The 20,150-nt window shown below is 39.4% G+C and overlaps 2 protein-coding genes across 2 annotated transcripts; one reads left to right on the top strand and one right to left on the bottom strand.

Annotated features, from left to right (window-relative positions):
• The first annotated feature begins 86 nt into the window (after positions 1-86).
• Positions 87-3,117, top strand: cfap20 (cilia and flagella associated protein 20). The gene is made up of 6 exons (XM_085446485.1): positions 87-477; positions 1,767-1,846; positions 2,179-2,290; positions 2,385-2,573; positions 2,683-2,796; positions 2,922-3,117. Exons 1-6 carry the CDS (start codon positions 394-396, stop codon positions 2,925-2,927), a joined length of 585 nt encoding a protein of 194 aa, XP_085302611.1. The 5' UTR covers positions 87-393; the 3' UTR covers positions 2,928-3,117.
• Positions 3,118-4,669: 1,552 nt separating this feature from the next.
• dgat1a (diacylglycerol O-acyltransferase 1a) lies at positions 4,670-20,053 on the bottom strand. Its single transcript, XM_085445327.1, has 17 exons — positions 19,549-20,053; positions 17,748-17,835; positions 11,856-11,896; positions 11,507-11,592; positions 10,960-11,012; positions 10,463-10,568; positions 10,091-10,219; positions 9,681-9,755; positions 9,315-9,418; positions 9,144-9,182; positions 8,638-8,679; positions 8,442-8,486; positions 8,040-8,152; positions 7,724-7,789; positions 7,446-7,533; positions 7,161-7,223; positions 4,670-7,081 (listed from the first exon to the last, which is right to left on the bottom strand). The coding sequence occupies exons 1-17, from the start codon at positions 19,812-19,814 to the stop codon at positions 6,935-6,937; spliced, it is 1,551 nt and encodes a 516-aa protein (XP_085301453.1). The 5' UTR covers positions 19,815-20,053; the 3' UTR covers positions 4,670-6,934.
• Positions 20,054-20,150: the final 97 nt, after the last annotated feature.

Here is a 20,150-nt window from a genome sequence, read left to right as displayed (position 1 = left end):
TATTTCGGCGACTTCTAGACGACATTATGTTAAACACTTGTGCTTTAAGCTTACACTGTTACCACGGCGACCGAGAAGCGTCAGCATTTATTAACCGGCATGAACAACGTCAGATGATTTTCGTTCCCCAGCAACACCAAAATAAAAACGAGACATCCGCTGCCTTCTTTCTGTTTTCACACCGTGTGGGAATATTCGACCACTCAGTGAAACGGATTTCTCATTTTTCTTCTGAGTGACAACGTGGTAGTTTCTGTTGGCGGAACGGTTTATATTCTAGCACACGGAACCAGAAAAGTTGGAGGCGGAAATTAAACCTGTAAACAAACGTATAGCTTTAGTTAGAAGCGGTTACAGTATGTGCACATTGATTGTCTGCTGAGCCCAAAGAAGATGTTTAAAAACACATTCCAGAGCGGTTTTTTGTCTATTTTATATAGTATCGGCAGCAAACCTCTTCAGATATGGGACAAAAAGGTAAGCAGCCGCTCAGAACGGAAGCAGGGAGCTGTATGTTGGCTTAGCGAGCGGGGCTAAAACTGGCTAGCATCATGTGCACTCACGTCGCTTTTAAACTTCGCACTGTTTTATGGCTGTGGACGTTTTCTAGATGCACTTTAAATTCACGACGCGCAGTTCTTGTTGATTACTTGTAGAAGCAACATGATACAGGGTAGCCATGGAGGCAGTGCTGCTAAGTTGCTAACCTGAGTCACACATCAGTAATTGAAGTTACATTCGCTTGATTGAGTCATTGGTACCATTCACACGGTTTTACGGGCTAATGTGCTAAACAGGAGTTGTTACTGGTCAGATATTCAAGTATGAGCTTTGCAGTCCTCTCTGCATGGCCATCTATGCAGTGGTGACAAATGATCTGAGACATGAGATATCCATCCATCCATCCATCCATTCATTTTCTGCCGCGTATCCAAGTCCAGGTTGCAAGAAGGCACTCTAAGTAGATAGACTCAGACTTTGCATTCCCCATCACCTTGTCCGGGCGTACACGGAGGCGTTCCCAAACTCACCCAAGAGACATAATCTCTCCAGCGTGTCTGAGCTCCTCACCCTAGCTCTGAGGGAATATTTCTGCTGCTTGTATCCGCGATTCTATTCTCTTGAGCGACTGGTAAATTGACAGTTTCCCTTAATGCTTAGCTCTCTCTTCACGGTCTGCATCATTGCACACGCCACACCACTCCATCTGTCAGTCTCCTGTCTCTCCTTTCCCATAAGCAAGATCCAGAGATATTTGAACTCCTCTGAAGCAACAACTGATCTCTAACCCGGAGGTCGGGCGGCACCACCCAGTGGTGTCTCCAAACGTCTGTAATTCATTTCAATTCAATTTTATATAGCACCAAATAACAACAACAGTTGACTTGAGGTGCCTCGAATTATAATGTAAGGTACCTACAGTAATGCAGAGAAAACCCCAACAGTGAGATGACCCCCTATCTGCAAGGACTTAGCGATAGTTGGATAGAAAAACTCAAAGCTTGAAAAGCAAGTATTAGGTTCAGTGCTTTGTGGATTGGGCAGCGATCAGGGGTGGGGGTCCTGGCAGTCCCAATCCCTGGTTGATGAATCTGACTTTAGATATGAGACATGCCTTCTTCATTCATTAGTTTTGCTTCGATATCCCACATCTGATTCAGGGGGGTTTACAGTTGGTACGCCATACAGCACTCTAAACGCTCTGGGAAACATTCTAATTTCTCCATTGAAAATAAGGGAACAAATCTATTTCTGGGTTTTCACAGGTGAGGAACGGTCACATAAAGAGAGTCACGGACAATGACATACATTCGAATGTGCTGGAGATTGAGGGAACAAATGTCAGGTGAGTTTGTCTGTTTATTTATTAATCAAAGGTCAACTTTACTTTCAGTTCTACGATATGTACAGGATATGTAAACTGAAAATTATAATAATATACACAATTATATAATTATATACACTATTGCAGTCCTGGCATATTTAACATGATATTCTTTTTTCATAATATGTCTTTGTGTTCTGTTTGAAGTATGTGTACATTAATGTATCATGTAGATGCTAGGCATAGTAATTAGATTTACTTCCTTTAATATTTTTGTCGTGTTAAATAACTGAAATAAATCTGTTATTTAAGTCTCGCCCATCCTAGCTTCATCAACTCTGTCCTCCCTACAGCACCACCTACATAACATGCCCTGCAGACCCCAAGAAGACCCTGGGGATCAAACTTCCCTTTTTGGTCATGATCATTAAGAACCTCAAGAAGTATTTCACCTTTGAGGTCCAGGTAGAGACATTTAAATGCTTTGTGATTGGCTAACATACAGTCTGGGAATCTACCATAGACCTGGTGCTACGTGTGTCTCAAATCTCCCTCTCAGGTTCTGGACGATAAAAACGTTCGCCGGCGGTTTCGAGCGAGTAACTATCAGAGCACGACGAGGGTGAAGCCCTTCATCTGCACCATGCCCATGAGGCTCGATGACGGCTGGAACCAGATTCAGTTCAACCTGTCCGACTTCACCAGGAGGGCTTATGGAACCAATTACACAGAGACGCTACGTGTACAGGTTAGTGCACACATGAGGAACCTCTGAGTCTTTCCTGTTTCTCTATAGTAAGAATTTGGCACAATATTCCTTTTTCTCTTTTTAACATCTGCTCTGTTTCCCCCCTCAGATTCATGCTAACTGTCGGATAAGGAGGGTGTATTTCTCCGACAGACTGTACTCTGAGGATGAGCTTCCAGCTGAGTTTAAACTCTACCTGCCTGTCCAGAATCAGAAGGCCAAGGTTAGTACATCTCTCCATATACGTGAACGCTAATACAGTGTTACATTTAAGAAGTTACCATTTCAGCTCTCAGTCTGTAAAAATGTTGTGTAGAAGTTCAACACTTGTCTGTCTGTGTCTTGCAGCAGTAGAGCTTCTTGCGGTGTGCAGCCCCCCCGATGTGACTTGGAGTTTTAGTTGTGACAACATTATGCAGATTCAGTGAGACATTTAGTTTTGACTTTTTCGTGAGTCTCTGCACATTCAAGTCTGGTCTGATGTTTCCTTGCACTGCTGTAAAAAGATAATTGAATAAATAATAAAAGTCCACCATGTCCATTATTCTGGGGTTTTTCCAGTTTGCCACCATCCTGTGCATTCTAAACAATATTTATGAATGTTGACCACCTTATGCCCTCATCTATATTTCCTTCTGACACAATGCAGAATCCCTTTATTTTTTCTTTCTTGTACTAGAGGTATGAATATCAGCAGAAAGACTTAGTTTCAATGAATCATTGTTGCTATTAAAGCTATAACACTTGACAAGAACAAAATATGATCTTTACCTCTGGTCCTTTAAACAAATAAGATCCTGACACTTGCTTGTATCTGATTTTAATCCTGTTATTTTACATGGCAGTAGTTTTATATTTGCTAAAAGGTTTCTCAGATTTGGCTCTCTATTATAGAAATATGTTTAGATGCTGTGATGATTGTGACATTTATTTTGATTAGGCTAACTACTTCTAGCCCAATTCCTTAACCACACCTGTTCATTTACAATATTAATAATTACAATATTAGATTTTGTATTAAATGCCTACCGGTGGTTTCTTCACAAAATAAATATCTATAAAAACAGAATGTGTGCTTAGATAAAAGCCTTTATGTGAACATTATCAAGCGCTAGTCTGTTTGTTTTAGGCAGGCTTTTTCTGCTTGATCTGCTTCATTTTGCTTCTTCTGTGTTTTATTCAGGTGTATTTATTACCTATGCTGTTTATTACCAGGTTGTAATAAAGTGTTTTGGGAAAAAAAATATCTTCAGGTTTCCTGTTACCACCTCAACCGAGTTGTTTATGGATCGGTTCCCTGGCTGCACAAAATACAATGAATATATGTGTATGTGTACACACACACACACACACACACACACACACACACACTTTTTATAAAGATTCATACAATAATTATTTCCTCAAATTAAGCGGGGAGGGGTTCACCCGGAACTAGTATAAGGGAAACGAAAACCCGTAAACAAACGAATCAAGTGCAATAGCAACCAGCGATATGCGTAGCAACTGCTTGAAGGGTCTCAAAGTGCGTAATGTCTATGGAGTGAGCTCAAGGATGTTTAAAAACACCTCACAGTGCGCGTTTTGTCTCTTATAGAGCATCGGTGCCAAACCTTTTCAAATATGGGACTAAAAGGTAAGCAGCGGGTGTAGCATGAGCTTCCAGCTGAGCAGTTTTGAGCAGATGGATGGATGGATCAAAAGACAGCATCACAGGGTCTCTGCTAATAATGCTGCTTGCTTTTAAGTTTATAAAGAATGATTACCACAACTGCTTTTGATGTGCTATAACATTAAGTACAGGATTTAGGATAATCATCTTATTTGTCAAAAACCGAAGGAGGCACACTACTTGTTTAAGTCTTTACCAACTGAAAACCTACTAGAAGTTGGCCTAGAAGCCCTTTTCATTTCTGCCATATTTCAGGCCTGCTTATAGAACAAAATGGGTTTGCATCAGAAGTTTGTGAGGGTGGTCTTTGCCTGGAAGCTATTCAAATAGCCAACAAACCACATCTTCACAGATATGTACTGTGGTGTCAAAACTCAGGGGAGGTCACCAAATGGGGGAAAAGAGTTAATGAAACACAGACAAGTCCAATAACCATATAAATGTTTTTTTTTGTTTTTTTTTTTTAAATCAAACACCACACGCTTTCAGTGACAGTTGCCTTTCCAAGATAATCTTTCTCTTCACTTTGGATTTCTGTACACATGAGCAAAACTAGCAATATATTCATTTTTACATATTGCATCAAAAACAAAACAAAACACACACCTCAACATTAACTAATATTGAAGAAACACCTTTGAACTGCTTTGGACGCCTCTTTCTAGATTGTACTGAAGTACGCATTTTCTGTTTTTCCTCAGCAAGCTCATGTCATTTAGATACATGGTTTGTAAATGTAGAAACTAGTTTTTAGGGGAGAAAAAAAAACAAAAAACTACTCAGATGTTAACTCTGGTGTCACACAATAACCGTATCTCACATCTGACAAAATTCAGAACTGGGTCACATTTGCAGATGAAAGTGGGTCAGACAAAAAGTGTCATTTGTGCAATGAAATACTAATAAAGTGATCAGAATGATGCTTTACTTTTGTGTTTTCAGGAAAAGAAAAATTATAGCTTTAAAACTGAGATTTGGTAAAATATTTCAGTTTGAGCTTAGTGCAGTAAATCTTAGGCTCCCGCACAAATCACCATACCATACAAAGAAGCCCACTTGCTACATAGATAAAAGTTAAACTACCTTTCCTACATTTTGGATTATATTACAAGTATTTGGCATCAAATCTAACAGCATTTTTCTTCAGTTTAAATGCAAGCATTTTCCCCTCCTTTTTACAGCAGGCACTTAGTATTCAGTAAGGAATGCCAACACTCAGTTCTATTACTGGTGCTCAAGGACAGTTTTTCCCTGAATTATGATCAAAAAGGAAAGAATGCAACCATTTTTAAACAAAAGGCTGTCACTTATCTTTCAAAGATTGATAAAATAAGAACATCTTCCTACATCAATTTATGGTATGTTATCCACACTGGCAGTAGTGTCATGTTCTGACAACATCTAGATCAAAGAAATGGACTCAACAAATACTGTAAATCATCCAACGTGATCAGGCTGTTTCAACTGCCTTCTTTAAATTAACGCAGCTTCAGTTTTCCCCTTTTAACAGCAACGTCAACAAGCAGATTACAGAACAGAAATCTCAGCACAAATTTGTTTTCTTTACATGATTGATACAACTTAAAATAATGCATCCATTGAAATCTATTGCTTCAGTTAACTGCATGCATCTCAAGTGCAAAAAACATTCATTGGTTTAATCTGGCAAATCAAACACTTAAATCATTAGTTTAAACACAAAATACCACATGTGATTTCAAGATGGCACAAACATCCAGCAAATACAATACTGCAAAACTATAAAATAAACTCGACAAATCAAAGGCAGTGCAGACACAAGATGATGATAAAGCCAAGGCAAGTAAGCCGGCAGCACGTGCTCTTCCGCTCAAAGCTTGCATTGATTTTGTTTGACATACAACTGTACAAATAAATCCACATCAACGTCCTGGTGCTCAGTCTTTTTGGAGAGGAATCCTTGTTTCCTTCAGTTTTTTTACCTTTGGACATTTTCAATGTCATTTTTAAATATACCGTCCGTAATACTGGAAGTTATATTGCATCCAAGGATACATGCAAAAGTCAGTCTGGTCTATGTCAAGCCATGGAGATTCTTAAGTGGTTGACCAGGATGTCAGGCTTTAGCTTGTAGAAGTTTACTGGCTTTAACATTTAAAAGTGTTGCCTCTGGATATACAAAGATGCTCCTCAGCCCCTGATATAGAATCCCCATTTTCATATAGTTTCTCTGGAAGAAGGATCCTGGATCCAGGCTGTAGCTTGTGCACAGTTGGCAGTGGTTCACACTTGTTGCACCTGCTGGTATGTGCATTCTTAAACATTCACTGAGCGGAGGAGCGTGTGGTTTTTATTAGTCTTCCCACTTTTAAGATGAATGTATTAAAGCAGAGGAGTCCCCAACCCCCAAAGAAGTCTAACCTTTGAGCCAATGAACGGTAGATTAAACCACTAGCACCATATATTTGTTTTCGTACAGTGGATTGCACAGTTGGAGGCTGACAGGGGTGCAGTGTGAGACTAGACAAGACTCCTAAATATCCAAAATCATTTCCTGATGGTTTTCTAATGTGCAAAAATAAAGTCACAACTTTCGTGCCAAAGCTTCAACAGCTTCATAAACATCAGCTTGCCATGGATTCCCTCGAACCTGCTCTATAATACCTCATTGGCGTGTTTCACAGACTAGTGTGTGGGTGTCTGTCCTGTGTTATGTAGTGCTCCCGTAATGAATGACATAGTAGTCATGGACGTACATCAACACGGCGATGGGCTGTCCAATTATGAGTGAGATCCACACGGCCGCGTTGCCGTAATTTCCGTTCAGGAAGCGACTTACGAACAAAGCCAGAGGAACCTGAAGGGTTTAAAAGGTCAGAGGTGAATGCATGTGTATGCCTCAGTATATAATGAAATGAATAAATATAGGGCCTTACCTGAGCCATCATTCCCATGAATGCCCACAGTCTAAACATCTTGAGAGGAACGCTCACCAGGTACTGAGGAAAGAAACAGATTCCCTTTTTTAGAACTCAGCAGTTGCATTTATAACAGTGATGCTGTAAGCTAGCAACTCTTCTTTCAGTTTCTGTGCATACACCAGGAACCTCTGAATTTCTGCCCTCATGTAGGAATAAAACATTTAGTAAAAACAGTCTGCTTCACATACAGAAGTAAAAACAGCCATCAAAGGTGTTTGAGGCTAAATGTTGCTCAGTTACCTCATGGAAAAAGGCAGAAGCCAGAAAAACAGCAGTTTGAGCCAGAAATTTGTTCACCCCCTTCCTCAACATTGGCTTATAGAAATGTCTGCAAAACAGGGAAACAGACAAATGACTCCTGGTCTTTCTTTTTATATCTGGGTCTAACTATATATGCACTATTAATGAGACTAAAGCCAATCAAACCATGTGGCAATACTGATTTTAAATAAATAAATAAATAAATAAATAAATAAATAAATAAATAAATACTTGTCATTACAGAGTTTGCTGCTCACCTCAGGCACCACTTGTGCACTGGGATGTTCCAGTTGGCCCAGAAGTATGTGACAGTCTCAGAGTTCCTGAAATCAAGAGCAGTTTAAGGAACTGATGTCAAAACTGCAGTGCGATTTGAATCAATATTTCTAGGAAAACACTCTTTGAAACCTATGTGATACATCATCTGTTGCATTTGGAAACACCATCACTTCTACATCTGACAGACTGCACAACATCATATTAAAGTAACAGAAAAATGGAAGAAGCAAAAAAATAAATAAATAAATGAAAGATGAGAGGAGTCACACAGAAAATGTATGCTTGACGACTCACCACCAGTCCCTGTAGAACTCCCGATCTCCAAACTGCAGGAGCTCTGCCACAAAGTTCAGAGAGGAATGGAAAAACCAATAGAAGAATATTAACCATATTAGATGGTTAGGAACCTGGGAGGAGGCAGCCAGGGGGGAGGATTAGAAAAGGAGAGAGGAAAAGGTGTCTAGGTTGGTAAGGTTGAACTACTGTTGACTAACAAATGTAACTCTTGAGACCTCTTTTGAGATGAGCACAGAATAAATTTCACTTTAAAAATGTTAAAATAATACAAAAAACAAAAAAAACAAACAAAAAATGACAATACCAGAATAAAGGAATTAATTTGAGTGTTTAATTTAGATCACTAATACTAATAACAGATCACTGATAAAGTCTCTGATGTGCAGTCTAGATACTCACAGCTAGTTTCAGCAGCCGCTCCACCATCCTAGAAAAGTCCATTTCCTTTAAGAAGTAATAAAAAAAAAAAAAAAAAAAAAAAAAAGAGATACCTTTTCTTTATAAGACCGCTCCAGTTTCAGGCAAATATTTTTGACTCTTGCCTTATTGGAGCCATTGTAAGTGATGTAGTGAGTGTCTCTATGTTTATACACACCTGGAACGGTTTCATTGAGTTCTGAACACTTGGGACCATCCACTGGAAGACACAGACTTAGGTTAGGGGTTTTTTTTTTTGCTGCTTTTCCACAATATACTCAAAGAAGAAATGTGTTCGAACTAGGCATATCACAATTTCAGATTTTCACTAAACAATGTAAGAGAATGACAGATAAACAATATTCAGCTACAGAAAACAAACTATAAGTCAAATCTAAATATATTTATTGCAGGCAGCATTTTCCAGCTCCAAGGTTTCAGCATGTGGTAATGGAGTAGAAGCAGAATGGTAACGGCTATACGGGGCATGCCAACTTTGTAAATTTGATGCAAGAATCTGCTGGTGTGTGAAAGAAGTAACTGTAGCATCAGAAAAGTGAGCAAAGACCATTGTTATTTCACGACACCCCCGATTTAAATCACACTTGACTGATCAGTTATTTAATGCATGCATACAGTGTATGATCAGCATGCTTGCCAAGTGTCTGTAAATATTCTACATACCTGCTGTATTAATCCCACCAACAACTGCATGAGGAAAAGCTGGAAGAAAAGAAGATTTAAACAAAACATTCACACATTCATCTCCTCGTTTGTGATTGCGATTCATTTTCTGTCATTATAATTAGGTCACCAACTAAAATTTTGGGACCGTTTCTGATCGTTTCCTCTCACCATTTCAAAAAGTCTTCTGATCAGAAACCTTTTGCGTATCCGTGGAGACCGTGGGAAGTTGAGCTGGTAGCAGAGAGTTGGTGCAAAGATGAAGTAGTACATGTCTAAAGACAAACACAAACAGGTCACATCAATGTGTCACATTAATGACTTGATCCTACACTTTCTGACTTTGATACTGGAATGTTTTAAAAAAAATTAATAAGACCTTGTGAGAAACGACATTTACTGGCTATACAAAGAGATACTCCTCAGCCCCTACTTTAACAAGTTAATATTTACACAGCAAATATTTTGACCCACTAATTTTCTTTCTCATTGTTGTTGGTAGCAATGTCCATCTGCACTAACTGTGCAGTCTGTTACCTCTGTGTGTGAGGTTGCCTGGGTAGGAGACATTGGTGTTAACCGCTGACCCGTTGGACTGTGCCACAATTGGACCTGAATGTGGCAGATGAATAGGCACAACAATTAGAATTTCAAGCATCATTCAATTTTATTTTATTCATTATGGTGTATTAAAATGAATCCACAGTAATATAGCTACAGATGCAGATCCAGCTTTCATCCACGGTCAATTGAAATAGCGCCAGCTATTCTATGAAAGAGTTGCACATGTTACTATGCCACCACTAGATGGCAGTATAAGCAAAACAGTGCAACAAATCTCTGCAGGTATGAATCATCTACTGAATTCATTCACAGATACGAGTCGTTTTGTTGACCTTAGTCACAATGATTCAACGGCCCAGCAGTTCCTATGCTAATATACTTACACGAATATGATCGTGTCATTCTTTTAGCTTTGGCTTGTCTGATTTCTCTGCACCACTTGTTGGAGTCCATGTAGGAGTACAGCTTGAGAAACAGCACTGTGTAGGTGCCTAAGGAGAGCACACCACCCACTGACACAGACACACACAATGTACGAGTCACTAGCAGTGTGCAATAGATGACATGGTACATAATAAATAAATAATGAACCAAGCATAGCTGGGTATGTGTACAGATTGACTCACTGGCTCACTCATATTCACCTTAAAGTACTTGACATTATTGCTCTCATTTGTTCTAATTTTCTAAACAGAAGACCCACTCTTGTGTAAAAAAGAATAAAGCATAAGAAAAAAAAAAAAAAAATCATGTACCTGGTGTGATGGAGGTCACAGTGAGTACTGAGGCTGAAGGAAAGATTAACAAGGATGTCAGATTAAACAAGTGAAGAATCAGCCCTGTAGTTTCGGAGATTGTGCCCTAGAAAGAATAAAGGACAAAAAGTAAGCAATATTTTATTAATACTTTCAGTATTTTTTCTCTTAAGGAACTGTGCTATCTAATCTGGATCAGCTTCAGTGTTCTTATCGGATTTAAGAGCAGGTATAAAAAGAGGTGGCGCTGTGATGTTGAATTTACTTTGAAGACTTCGGCAACTGAAAAGCACCTGTTTCAAGCACACATGGGAGATCACAGAACGACAACCTTCTAATCAAATCCACTTTCTTTGTACTGTAAGAAAACAGTGTTATCACATCAACAAATAAGCTTACTGAGGTCGAAGAGTCCCAGACGAAGAACTGAGCATCACAAGTTAAATGAAAATTTAATCCAACACAGAAAAACACATCATATTCGTGTAGGGACTTACCACAGCCAGACGCCGCTCTATGTACAAGGCTGCTAATATGAACACATTGGACACTAAAACACAAAAACAAAAACAGTACTCAAACTCTATGAGATGCTATGCCATAAAAATCAAAATCAATCATTACTCTGTTTATTTCAGTCACGAACTTCAAAAGAGAATTTGAAGAACATTCAAATATGACCTTTGTTTTAAGTTCTGCTTTCACCCTAGTACTGATTACCTGTGTTGTAAAACACAGACTGCATCAAGAATCAACTGTATCCAAGTAAATAAAATCTGAACAATCACCAGCAAAATATATTATACACAGAGGCTCACATGAACTGCACTTCTATGTGGCAACATTGCACATATGAGCCACTGAAAAACTTAATTACTCTGGATCCATTTACATCTTTTGTACTTAAAGAAGCTGTTAATAACCACTACACAGCAATACAACTACAAACCATGTTTGTGAATTTTATCATCTCAATCCTAAAGTCACAAATAAACACAAAGTTGTAACTCAATAACCGTGTGCAGTAAAATTAAGGCTCCGTACCAATGATTAGGCATGCTGCTGGCCAGCTGTAGGGGTCCTTTAAGAAGAGGGACACTACTTGGATAGGATCTACCAAGATGCCATACCTGAAGAAGGAACAGAAATATATTTTACAGCTATAGGAAGTCATCTCTTAAAGTGATGCAAAAGGCTGGAGCCTGTCCAAGCTGATGTGGAACAAGAGGAAATAAGCTTCATAACCTAAGACCTGGAACAAGCTCATGCCTTAGAACATCTGTACTGCAGCAACAGTTCAAGTTGTTCTGGACGTGAAGCAGTTCTCAATATGTAAGCTCTTGTTGATTAAAACCCCCCAATAACAGCTACATAAATATAGGTGCATACTCACTTTATGATGTTCTCTAAGAAAAGTCGTGCATTACTCAGCACCTGAGAAAGATGCAACAGGACACAATATTAACATGACTCGTACTATAGAAATATTTCAAAGCATATTTTTCAAAGTTGTTCTTCATTAAAAAGCTGCAAAAAACCCCAAAAACAAAACACTTGTCTGAATCTTCAACGTGCAGATGTAACCGTTTGTTTATACACATTGAAACTGTTGCTATTCAAATTTGATGAAAAACAAACAACAAAACACATTTATTCTTATGCTGGAATTTATTAAGGAGGAGGATATTAGAAATAAAAATGTTAGCTGCTGAGTTATAAATAGATTAGATCCTCAGCTAAATTTAGCCACATGTTCCTGCTGTTCACATTGACACCCTGCTGAAGTGCACTCTGATAGAAAGTGTCGAGCAAAACAAGTTTATTATTAAATTGTATATTTAAGTTCAGAGTCCAGCTTCATCTCAGCCATCGGGGCTATCAGAGAGTCTAAGATAACGCTAGACTTTGCACAATTTAAAGAAGCAACATTATATATGGGATCTGTACAGTTCTAGTTCATTTTTATATTAGTCACTTAAGCTAGTTAAGATAATGAGGACATTTGGTGTATGACACTTAATGGGGTCATGCTGCAGTGAATATCCCCACCAGCTTGCCAAACCCCGGCAGCAATGTGGTTTTGTCTGTAGTCCAAACCAGTAACCTTTACTTTAGTAACCTTCAGCACAGAGGAGGCAACTGTAGCATGTCACACATTTACTGTAGCAACGTTTTGTAGAGAATATTGCAACATTGAAGATTTTCAAAGATTTGCCTTTTTCCTGCAGTGGAAACAAGGCCTACTTGTTTCCACTGCAGTGTTTTTCATTGTTACTGTTTGCCCTTTCTATGCACACCATTAAAATACTGATGGGACGTCAGTTTTCAGCACAGGATATTATAAGTCATAGGATCAGAGGGTCATAGGGTTCTAGGGAGGCTGAAGTAACAGTAAGGGCTGGGTACAGGGGCAAAATCTCTGCGCTCTGGGAAGGGTGAAGGAAAAAGGTTAATATGTCCATGTATGTTATGTTTGTTATCATTTGTAATGTTCTAGAAAATGAAATGCTATTAATAATAATTTTTTTTCGTCACATAATATACAGCTATCAAACTACACTATAGAACTATTAAATCAAAATATTACTTCTATCCACTTGTACTTTCTTTGAACAATCTATAATGCAAAATGAACATCCCTCTCTGATCTGGTGGATAGTAATTTTAACAATGAAAGAAGCCACTGATGTTCACTGAACCTGGCCTCTGGCAAAGATGCCCTGAGAAAACAGGTGAGAACAAAGATCAAATCTTAAAACAGGCTTTACGTCACAGTGCACTGACCTTGTCAGCCTGTGGCCATATAAACTATTTACATGGTTTACTTGTCTGCAAATCACTTGGAACAATGCAATGAACCATTCCAAGTCTCAGGTACTCTTCCCATATCTATGACCAACAAGCTCAATACTGTGTCTTAAACCATATAACAAAGATGAAGAAGAACTGGTCGCAGCCATCTGTGCCTTGTTAGTAGCTAATGAAGTTTTCCAATTGAAAATGAACAGGTCTGATTTTGGAGAAGGGGGACACCTTAAAACCAACATCTGGTATGCAGCTATTTGCCAAGCAGATGGGTCTGCAGCAGAACGAGCAATCTTCTCTTAGAGGTCTCTATAAATGGATCATGATTCATCAGGTCAAGTCAAGTTGGCTTTATTGTCACTTCAACCATATGCAGTTTAACAGTACACAGTGAGGCGAAACAACGTTCCTCCAGGAACCAAGGTGCTACATGCAACATAAATTTACAACATAAATTAACAGAAAACACTAAACTAGCTAACTAAGAGGCCTAGTTAGCTGGCTAGCAGAGACAAGACAGACTGACCTAACATAAATTAACAAAAAAAACCTAACTATCTAAGGAAGACTTTTTTTTTTTTTTGTTATCAGACAGCAGACAAAGTGCACGTGCAAATGTGCAAACAAGAGCAGCAAAGTGACAGAATGATAGAAAAACACAACGTAACATAATAAGGTTTTGTGATGATGAGTTGAGGTAGTGGAGGAACAGTAAACATTCCTTAGTGTAGCAGCAAAAATTAGGAAGTGCAGAAGTTAGTGCAAAAAGTCCAGTAATAATATTGTGCAAAAGAGCTTTACAGGTTAGTGTGTACGATGGTTTGGTGGTGTAGGTCAGTGTGTTTGCGCTTGTGTTGATTAGTCAGTCCAGTCTCAATGTTTTGAGGTAGTTGAGTTAAGCTAAGTGATAGTGTGTGTGAGTGTGTGTGTGTTTGTGCTTATCAGTCAGTCCCTTTTTGCTGAGGAGATGGGTGGCTTGTGGAAAAAAAAAAAAAAAAAAAAAAAGAAGCTGTTGCACAGTCTGGATGTGTGTGCCCGAATGCTTCGGTACCTTTTTCCAGATGGCAGGAGTGTGAAGAGTGTGTGAGAGGGGTGTGTCCGATCAGCCACAAAGCTGGTGGCTTTGCAAATGCATCATGTGGTGTAGATGTCCTCAATAGAGGGGAGAGAGACCCCGATGATCTTCTCTGCTGTTCCCACTATCCGCTGTAGGGTCTTGCGGTCCGATATGGCACAGTTCCCAAACCAGACAGTGATGCAGCGCTCAGGATGCTCTCGATAGTTCCTCTATAGAAGGTGGTCAGGATCGGTGGTGGAAGCCGAGCCTTTCTCAGTCTTCTCAGAAAGAAGAGACGCTGTTGGGCTTTCTTGTGCAGGGAGCTGGTGTTGAGGGACCAGCCGAGGTCCTTCTCCAGGTGGACGCCCAGGAATTTGGTGCTGTCGACGATCTCCACAGAGGAGCCGTTGATGCTCAGCGGTGAGTGGTCGCCTCGTGTCTTCCTAAAGTCAACAACCATCTCTTTTGTCTTGTCAACATTCAGAGACAGGTTGTTGTCTTTACACCAGTCCGTTAGTCTCTGCACTTCCTCTCTGTACGCTGACTCGTCGTTCTTGCTAATGAGACCCACCACGGTCGTGTCATCAGCGAACTTAATGATGTGATTTGAACTGTGTGTTGCTACACAGTCATGAGTCAGCAGTATGAACAGCAGAGGACTGAGCACACAGCCTTGTGGGGCCCCAGTGCTCAGTGTGGTGGTGCAGTTCCCGATCCGTACTGACTGAGGCCTTCCGGTCAGAAAGTCCAGGATCCAGTTGCAGAGGGAGGTGTTCAGGCCCAACAGGCTCAGCTCAGGTAACAATCAGAAAATAAGACTATTCTAAAACAAAGCTTAAAAAAATGTTTCATGAACCTCAGAATCAATTTCATCAGATCACAAATCAAATGGTAACAAATAATCTATGCAGGTGCTGAGGACAAATATAAACAAAAGGTATTCTAAAAGTCTCAAAATCCCATGTAGACTTTGTTCCCAGGGTTCAGATACTAGATGATGACAGCTCAGTAATTACACAACATGAGAAGTATTTTATCCTGCCAGCAATGCAGAGGATGGAGTACCAAGAATATTGAGTTTTCTCTCACAAGAAGAATTTCTTACTAGTATTTTGGGCTATTTTCTTAAAAACTTAGTTTTTCCCTGTTATTTTGTGTTAAATCTTACAAATAAAAAAATAAAAAAAATAAAAAAATCATGGAGGGCACAAAATACATCTATATTCCCATCTCTAGAAGCATGCACTTCTACAGCTGACATTTTAGGAATTTATCTGATGGTCCTTGTTATCGAGGACAAAGTACACAACTTACTGAACTCCTAAATATACACACATTCAAGGCTCTGGGGGTCCACTTTACATTTTTACAGCCTGATCCTAAAGCATCCTCTGAAAAACGTCTAAAGTGAACACCATCCGTTGGGTATGTGGTGACCACAAAGTGAAAGATGTGCTGAACGGCAATCTAAACCTTCAAAAACGGGAATAAACCCGTCATAGAACCACCCACACACACACACACACATACAGAAATCTGCATAGATACATCCAGACAGAGCAATCATGCAAGTACATCTACACACAGATATGCAAAGCACACACACACACACTTAGAGTCAAATTCCCTTTCATGTGGATTACAGCTAACTGGATATTTTTAAATCTAGATGTCTAATATAAGGCTAAAACTGACAGGATTCTCTGGGGCACTGCAGGCTGTCTCTGGAGACAGACACCCACACTTCCCTCACTGGACTGGGGCAGAAGCTCTTGTTTCTAAATGAGGTTAACAGTCCTGAAGTCTCCTCAACAGAGAGGGACATGACATATTTAACTAAAATGCCTGCATTCAGCCAACTTCAACAGAAGTATCTTGCTGTATGAAAGCCAGGTTGGCCAATTTAGTTATTAATGCTAGTAGCACTACAAAGTATAGCAGCCACAATGGTTAGTCTTTGCATACACTGTAGCAAACCATTTGAATTATTTTAAAAGGAGCTTCAGCAAATGTTACTTTCAAATAACTAGCTAGCATTAACAATAACAATACTAGCAAGCATTGTGAGCTATTGTGAATGAAGGAATTTCTTTGTCATTACTAATAAAAATGTCCCTGCTACAGATAGAAAATTGAGTTTTTCATAGAACTGATAACTGTTAAGGATGTTTGCTCACTAAAAATTTACAGTAAAGAAATCACCACAATATTAGATATGGGTCCAGTTAGATCAAAGTTAGAGCTGAAGCATTTTGAGTCAATCTTTTTGGAAAGAATCATCACGAATGATCTCCAGAGTTCTAATTTATTTATTTATGTTATTTTGCAGCTTTCCCCACATGAATTAAAAGAAAGATAAACACCGTCTGAAAGGTCCTACGGACAGTTAGCAAAGCAAAAAAGTAAACACTTTTTTTTGTTTACTAATACTGTTAAAAAAAAAAAAATCTACATACCTTGGAGCAGATGACCTACTCAATAAGACTCCAAAATGAAATAGGAGAGACAAGATAGGAGAAACCGTGCCATTTAACCATTGAAAGAGATTCGCTGTCATTATATGAGGAGAAAGAAGTCCTTTTTTTTTCTATTTTACTGTGATTCTAATCCCACAACCTCTTGTTTTTTTGTTGCATGTTTTGCGTGATGCTCATTTATTTTTTTTGCCCAATATACAAAACTCAAATAAAAACTTAAAAGACAGGACCCTTTTACTGTGAGGAGAGAGTGTTAACCACTGCGATGCCACGCTGTCCTAAATCACTAATAAAAGGAAAACAATTTGGCAGCAAATTAAAGACCCTCGCGTAATATAAGCCCACCTAACACTTCACTTTTGATGAGAAAGTTCAAACAAGCTCACTGAGATTAAACTGTAGCTTACAAACACGCCTCTTATCAAAAATATAGAAATATCTACAAGAAATGGCAACCCAGGCCAGAGCAAAACCAAAAAAAAAAAGAAAAAGAAAAAAGTACTTATGTGGCTAATCTGCAAGTGTTATGAGAGATAACACAAAAGTCGATTTATCAGCGTTCCTGCAGACAACACAACAAGTTAATGTGTCACAAAAAGTCAATGTAACAACAGGTCTAACAGCAAGCCCAGAGGGATGTGTACTTTGTGTGGGCTGGAACTTTTGTTTTGCTGCAGTAGTTTGGAGTTTTATACACTTTGGATGGCTGAGTGGCTGAGTGAGTGAGTGAGAGAGAGAGAGAGAGAGAAGTGGCAAAGAATAAGAATAACCATACATGAGCTGTTGAGATTAGAGAGTAATTCTTTGAGATTTCTTGCATGAGCCTTGTCCAGACCAGTAAGATTTAGGTGAATGAGGGGTCTAACTTTCTAAATGTTACAGTTTTCGAAGCAACGGTGGCATACATTTTCATTTCTGCGTGGACATGTAATGAGGTTTAACTCACCAGCATGACAACACACCAGTTGAGGATTCCTCTGTAGTTGCTGTAGCCGCTGGCTGAGCTCAAGAGAGACTCCTGTAGATTGTGACACCTGCAGAAAAACACACAGTCGTTCACCATTAAATTTTAGACTGTAATCAAATGATTAGCACTCTTTCCTGTCTCACTGTCTCCACAAGCTAAGGGGGGGAATCTAGTTAGGGCAACAGGATTGATTTTACAACTCTTACAAAGCACCGATAACTCAGAGTGAGTCATTTATGATTAACACATTGAGAAATCCTTCAAAAATGACACACGTGTGACTTCATGTTGAGGACCAGCTATGCTGAACTTCCTTTACTTAGCTTATTTTCCTTGATGGACCGATTACCACTTTCTTGGTGGTAATGCACTTAACAACAATGTGGTATAATCTGACATTAAAGTTAATATCAACTTCAAGTTAGGATCAGAGGGAAATTATTTAATTTCTATACCAGCTTTTACGTGGATGAATCACACACTGCAGTTAAAAGGTTTACATAGCACTGCCCCCAATCTATGCTTTAGAAAACTGAAGCGTTTCATCAAGAAACCATAAAGGAACTTTTACACAGCCATAGGTGATAAAGGGTGAACGAGGACAGAGGAGGAGAAGACTGGTCAGAGGAAAATGGTTAAGAGGTGAGGAGATGGAGCAATAACAGCGAGTTAGGAAAACTGTAGAGAGGGCAAGAGGATGGAAAAATAAAGGAGGAAAAACCAAAGCGGTTTTTAACATAGTGCCAGGACACTCACTCAGCATGAGAAATGTGCAGAAATGCATGCAAACAGTAGACATGCTATCGCCAAAGCATGTGTCACAAGAACACATCACTTGCCTACGTCAGCTGGCTGGGATCCAATTAAAATAAAAATTAACCACAAATTAAAATCACCTTCCTTTTACTGGGTATTAAAGTGCCGTATTAGGACCCTGGCCTTCACACCAATTACAAGGATGTAGAAATTCCATGGGGTAATCAAGAAGGCATGGCTTCAACCTAAAGAAATGCATGCTTTAAATAGGTAGGCAGATCTGAGAAGCTGGTGTGGTGCCCATAGGTAGAAGCACGGGCTATTGTTTGCAGCAAGGTCGGTCATACCCTACCTGTTCTCCTGACACACCCTGTATACAAACTCAAAGCTACCCTCTGTTCAACAAGTGAGTGAGTGTCCTGCCAAAGAAGTCTGTTACTACTATTCATTTTTATATTGCTTCAAAATTAGAGACATCTGAGACAAACTCTCCATCGATCTGCTGACTATTTTCTTAAATTATTTATTATTGGCCTGGCAAAAGAGCAAACTCCAGCTAATAAAAAAAGCAAGCAATGAAAGTTATGTCAGTTTGTTTATAAAGCTGGAAATAAAAAAGCTCCCCAGACCTGTGCCAGACTCTCACAGATTGCATTCATGCAAGGCTATTAAAGAAATGTAGAAAATGCAGAAAAAAAAACAGGGGATGAACGAAGGCAACTCAAAAGGAGGCATTTAAAGCTTATGGAAATGTTAAGATTAAGTGCAACTTTTGGGTTTCTGCAACTCTTTTTTTTTTTTTTTAAATGCCCACTAGCTCAAGAACAGCTTTGTAAGAAATAAGTACCAGCTAACCTGTCATGAAACGGCAATTAAGCTACTGGAAACAATGGAGGAAGAATAACGACTCTGGCTAAATTACACATGAATGAAAAGGGGAGGAGGAGTATGAGATGTACCCCTCTGCTAACAATTTACCGTTAACGTCTGTACGTAATGCTGGAACGTTAACGTCAAAGGTTACCTGAGCTTTTCGTTGATATCGTCTACCGCACTCCTCTGTTTCTTCGGACTGTTTGCGAGCTGCTGCTGCTGTGTTGACTTCCCCATTTCTTTCTCCACATTGCCGTTATTGTTCGCATGCTTCTGGACCTTGTCTGCGGCTTTTTCTTTAGCGGAACACGGTGGAGGTTTCTCCCCTGCGTCTTGCCTCTTGGTTTGCTTGGTGCTGGTGCTGGTTGTCCTCCTCCGGCGGGTTACGGGCCCTCTCGTCTCGGCTGTTTCGCTCATTTCCGCGGCTTCAGTCACGCTGTTTCTACCTGCTCGACATTGTTGGTCAAACTGCCCGCCGCTCGTTTGTCCCTCAGTAACTTCACAACAGGAGCTGAACAAACAGCAGCGGGATGTTCTTCTTCCTGCAATGTGAGCGCTGGTAATGAGAGGGGCGGTTCATTACGACGGCTCAAGGTGCATTTGTCAGAAGGGTTGCCAGTTCTGTATTTTCAGCTAACATCCCCCGTTCGTAAAGAAAAAAAATAAAATAAAGCAATCACAGTGTCCTGTCCGTTTTTTCTTTGTTATTTGCAATTACGATACAAACACTCACTTTTTCCTTATAAAAAAAGT

Source organism: Copadichromis virginalis, linkage group LG22 (genome assembly GCF_057382275.1).
Source record: "Copadichromis virginalis isolate Kocher_CV1m ecotype Utaka linkage group LG22, C_Virginalis_male_GT1.1, whole genome shotgun sequence".
Classification (NCBI taxonomy): Eukaryota; Metazoa; Chordata; class Actinopteri; order Cichliformes; family Cichlidae; genus Copadichromis; species Copadichromis virginalis.
Note: the sequence above shows the minus strand (reverse complement) of the source record. Positions and strands in the feature narration are given on the sequence as shown.

Bases quoted from the DNA above. Each gene is read 5' to 3' on its own strand.
- cfap20 (XM_085446485.1), top strand. From the start codon at position 394: ATGTTTAAAAACACATTCCAGAGCGGTTTTTTGTCTATTTTATATAGT. The intron at 2,291-2,384 runs GTAGAGACATTT...TCTCCCTCTCAG, and splicing joins ATTTCACCTTTGAGGTCCAG to GTTCTGGACGATAAAAACGT. The intron at 2,574-2,682 runs GTTAGTGCACAC...TTCCCCCCTCAG, and splicing joins CAGAGACGCTACGTGTACAG to ATTCATGCTAACTGTCGGAT.
- dgat1a (XM_085445327.1), bottom strand. From the start codon at position 19,814: ATGAGCGAAACAGCCGAGACGAGAGGGCCCGTAACCCGCCGGAGGAGG. The intron at 9,183-9,314 runs GTGAGAGGAAAC...CTTTTCTTCCAG, and splicing joins TCAGAAGACTTTTTGAAATG to CTTTTCCTCATGCAGTTGTT. The intron at 7,082-7,160 runs GTAAGGCCCTAT...TAAACCCTTCAG, and splicing joins TCATGGGAATGATGGCTCAG to GTTCCTCTGGCTTTGTTCGT.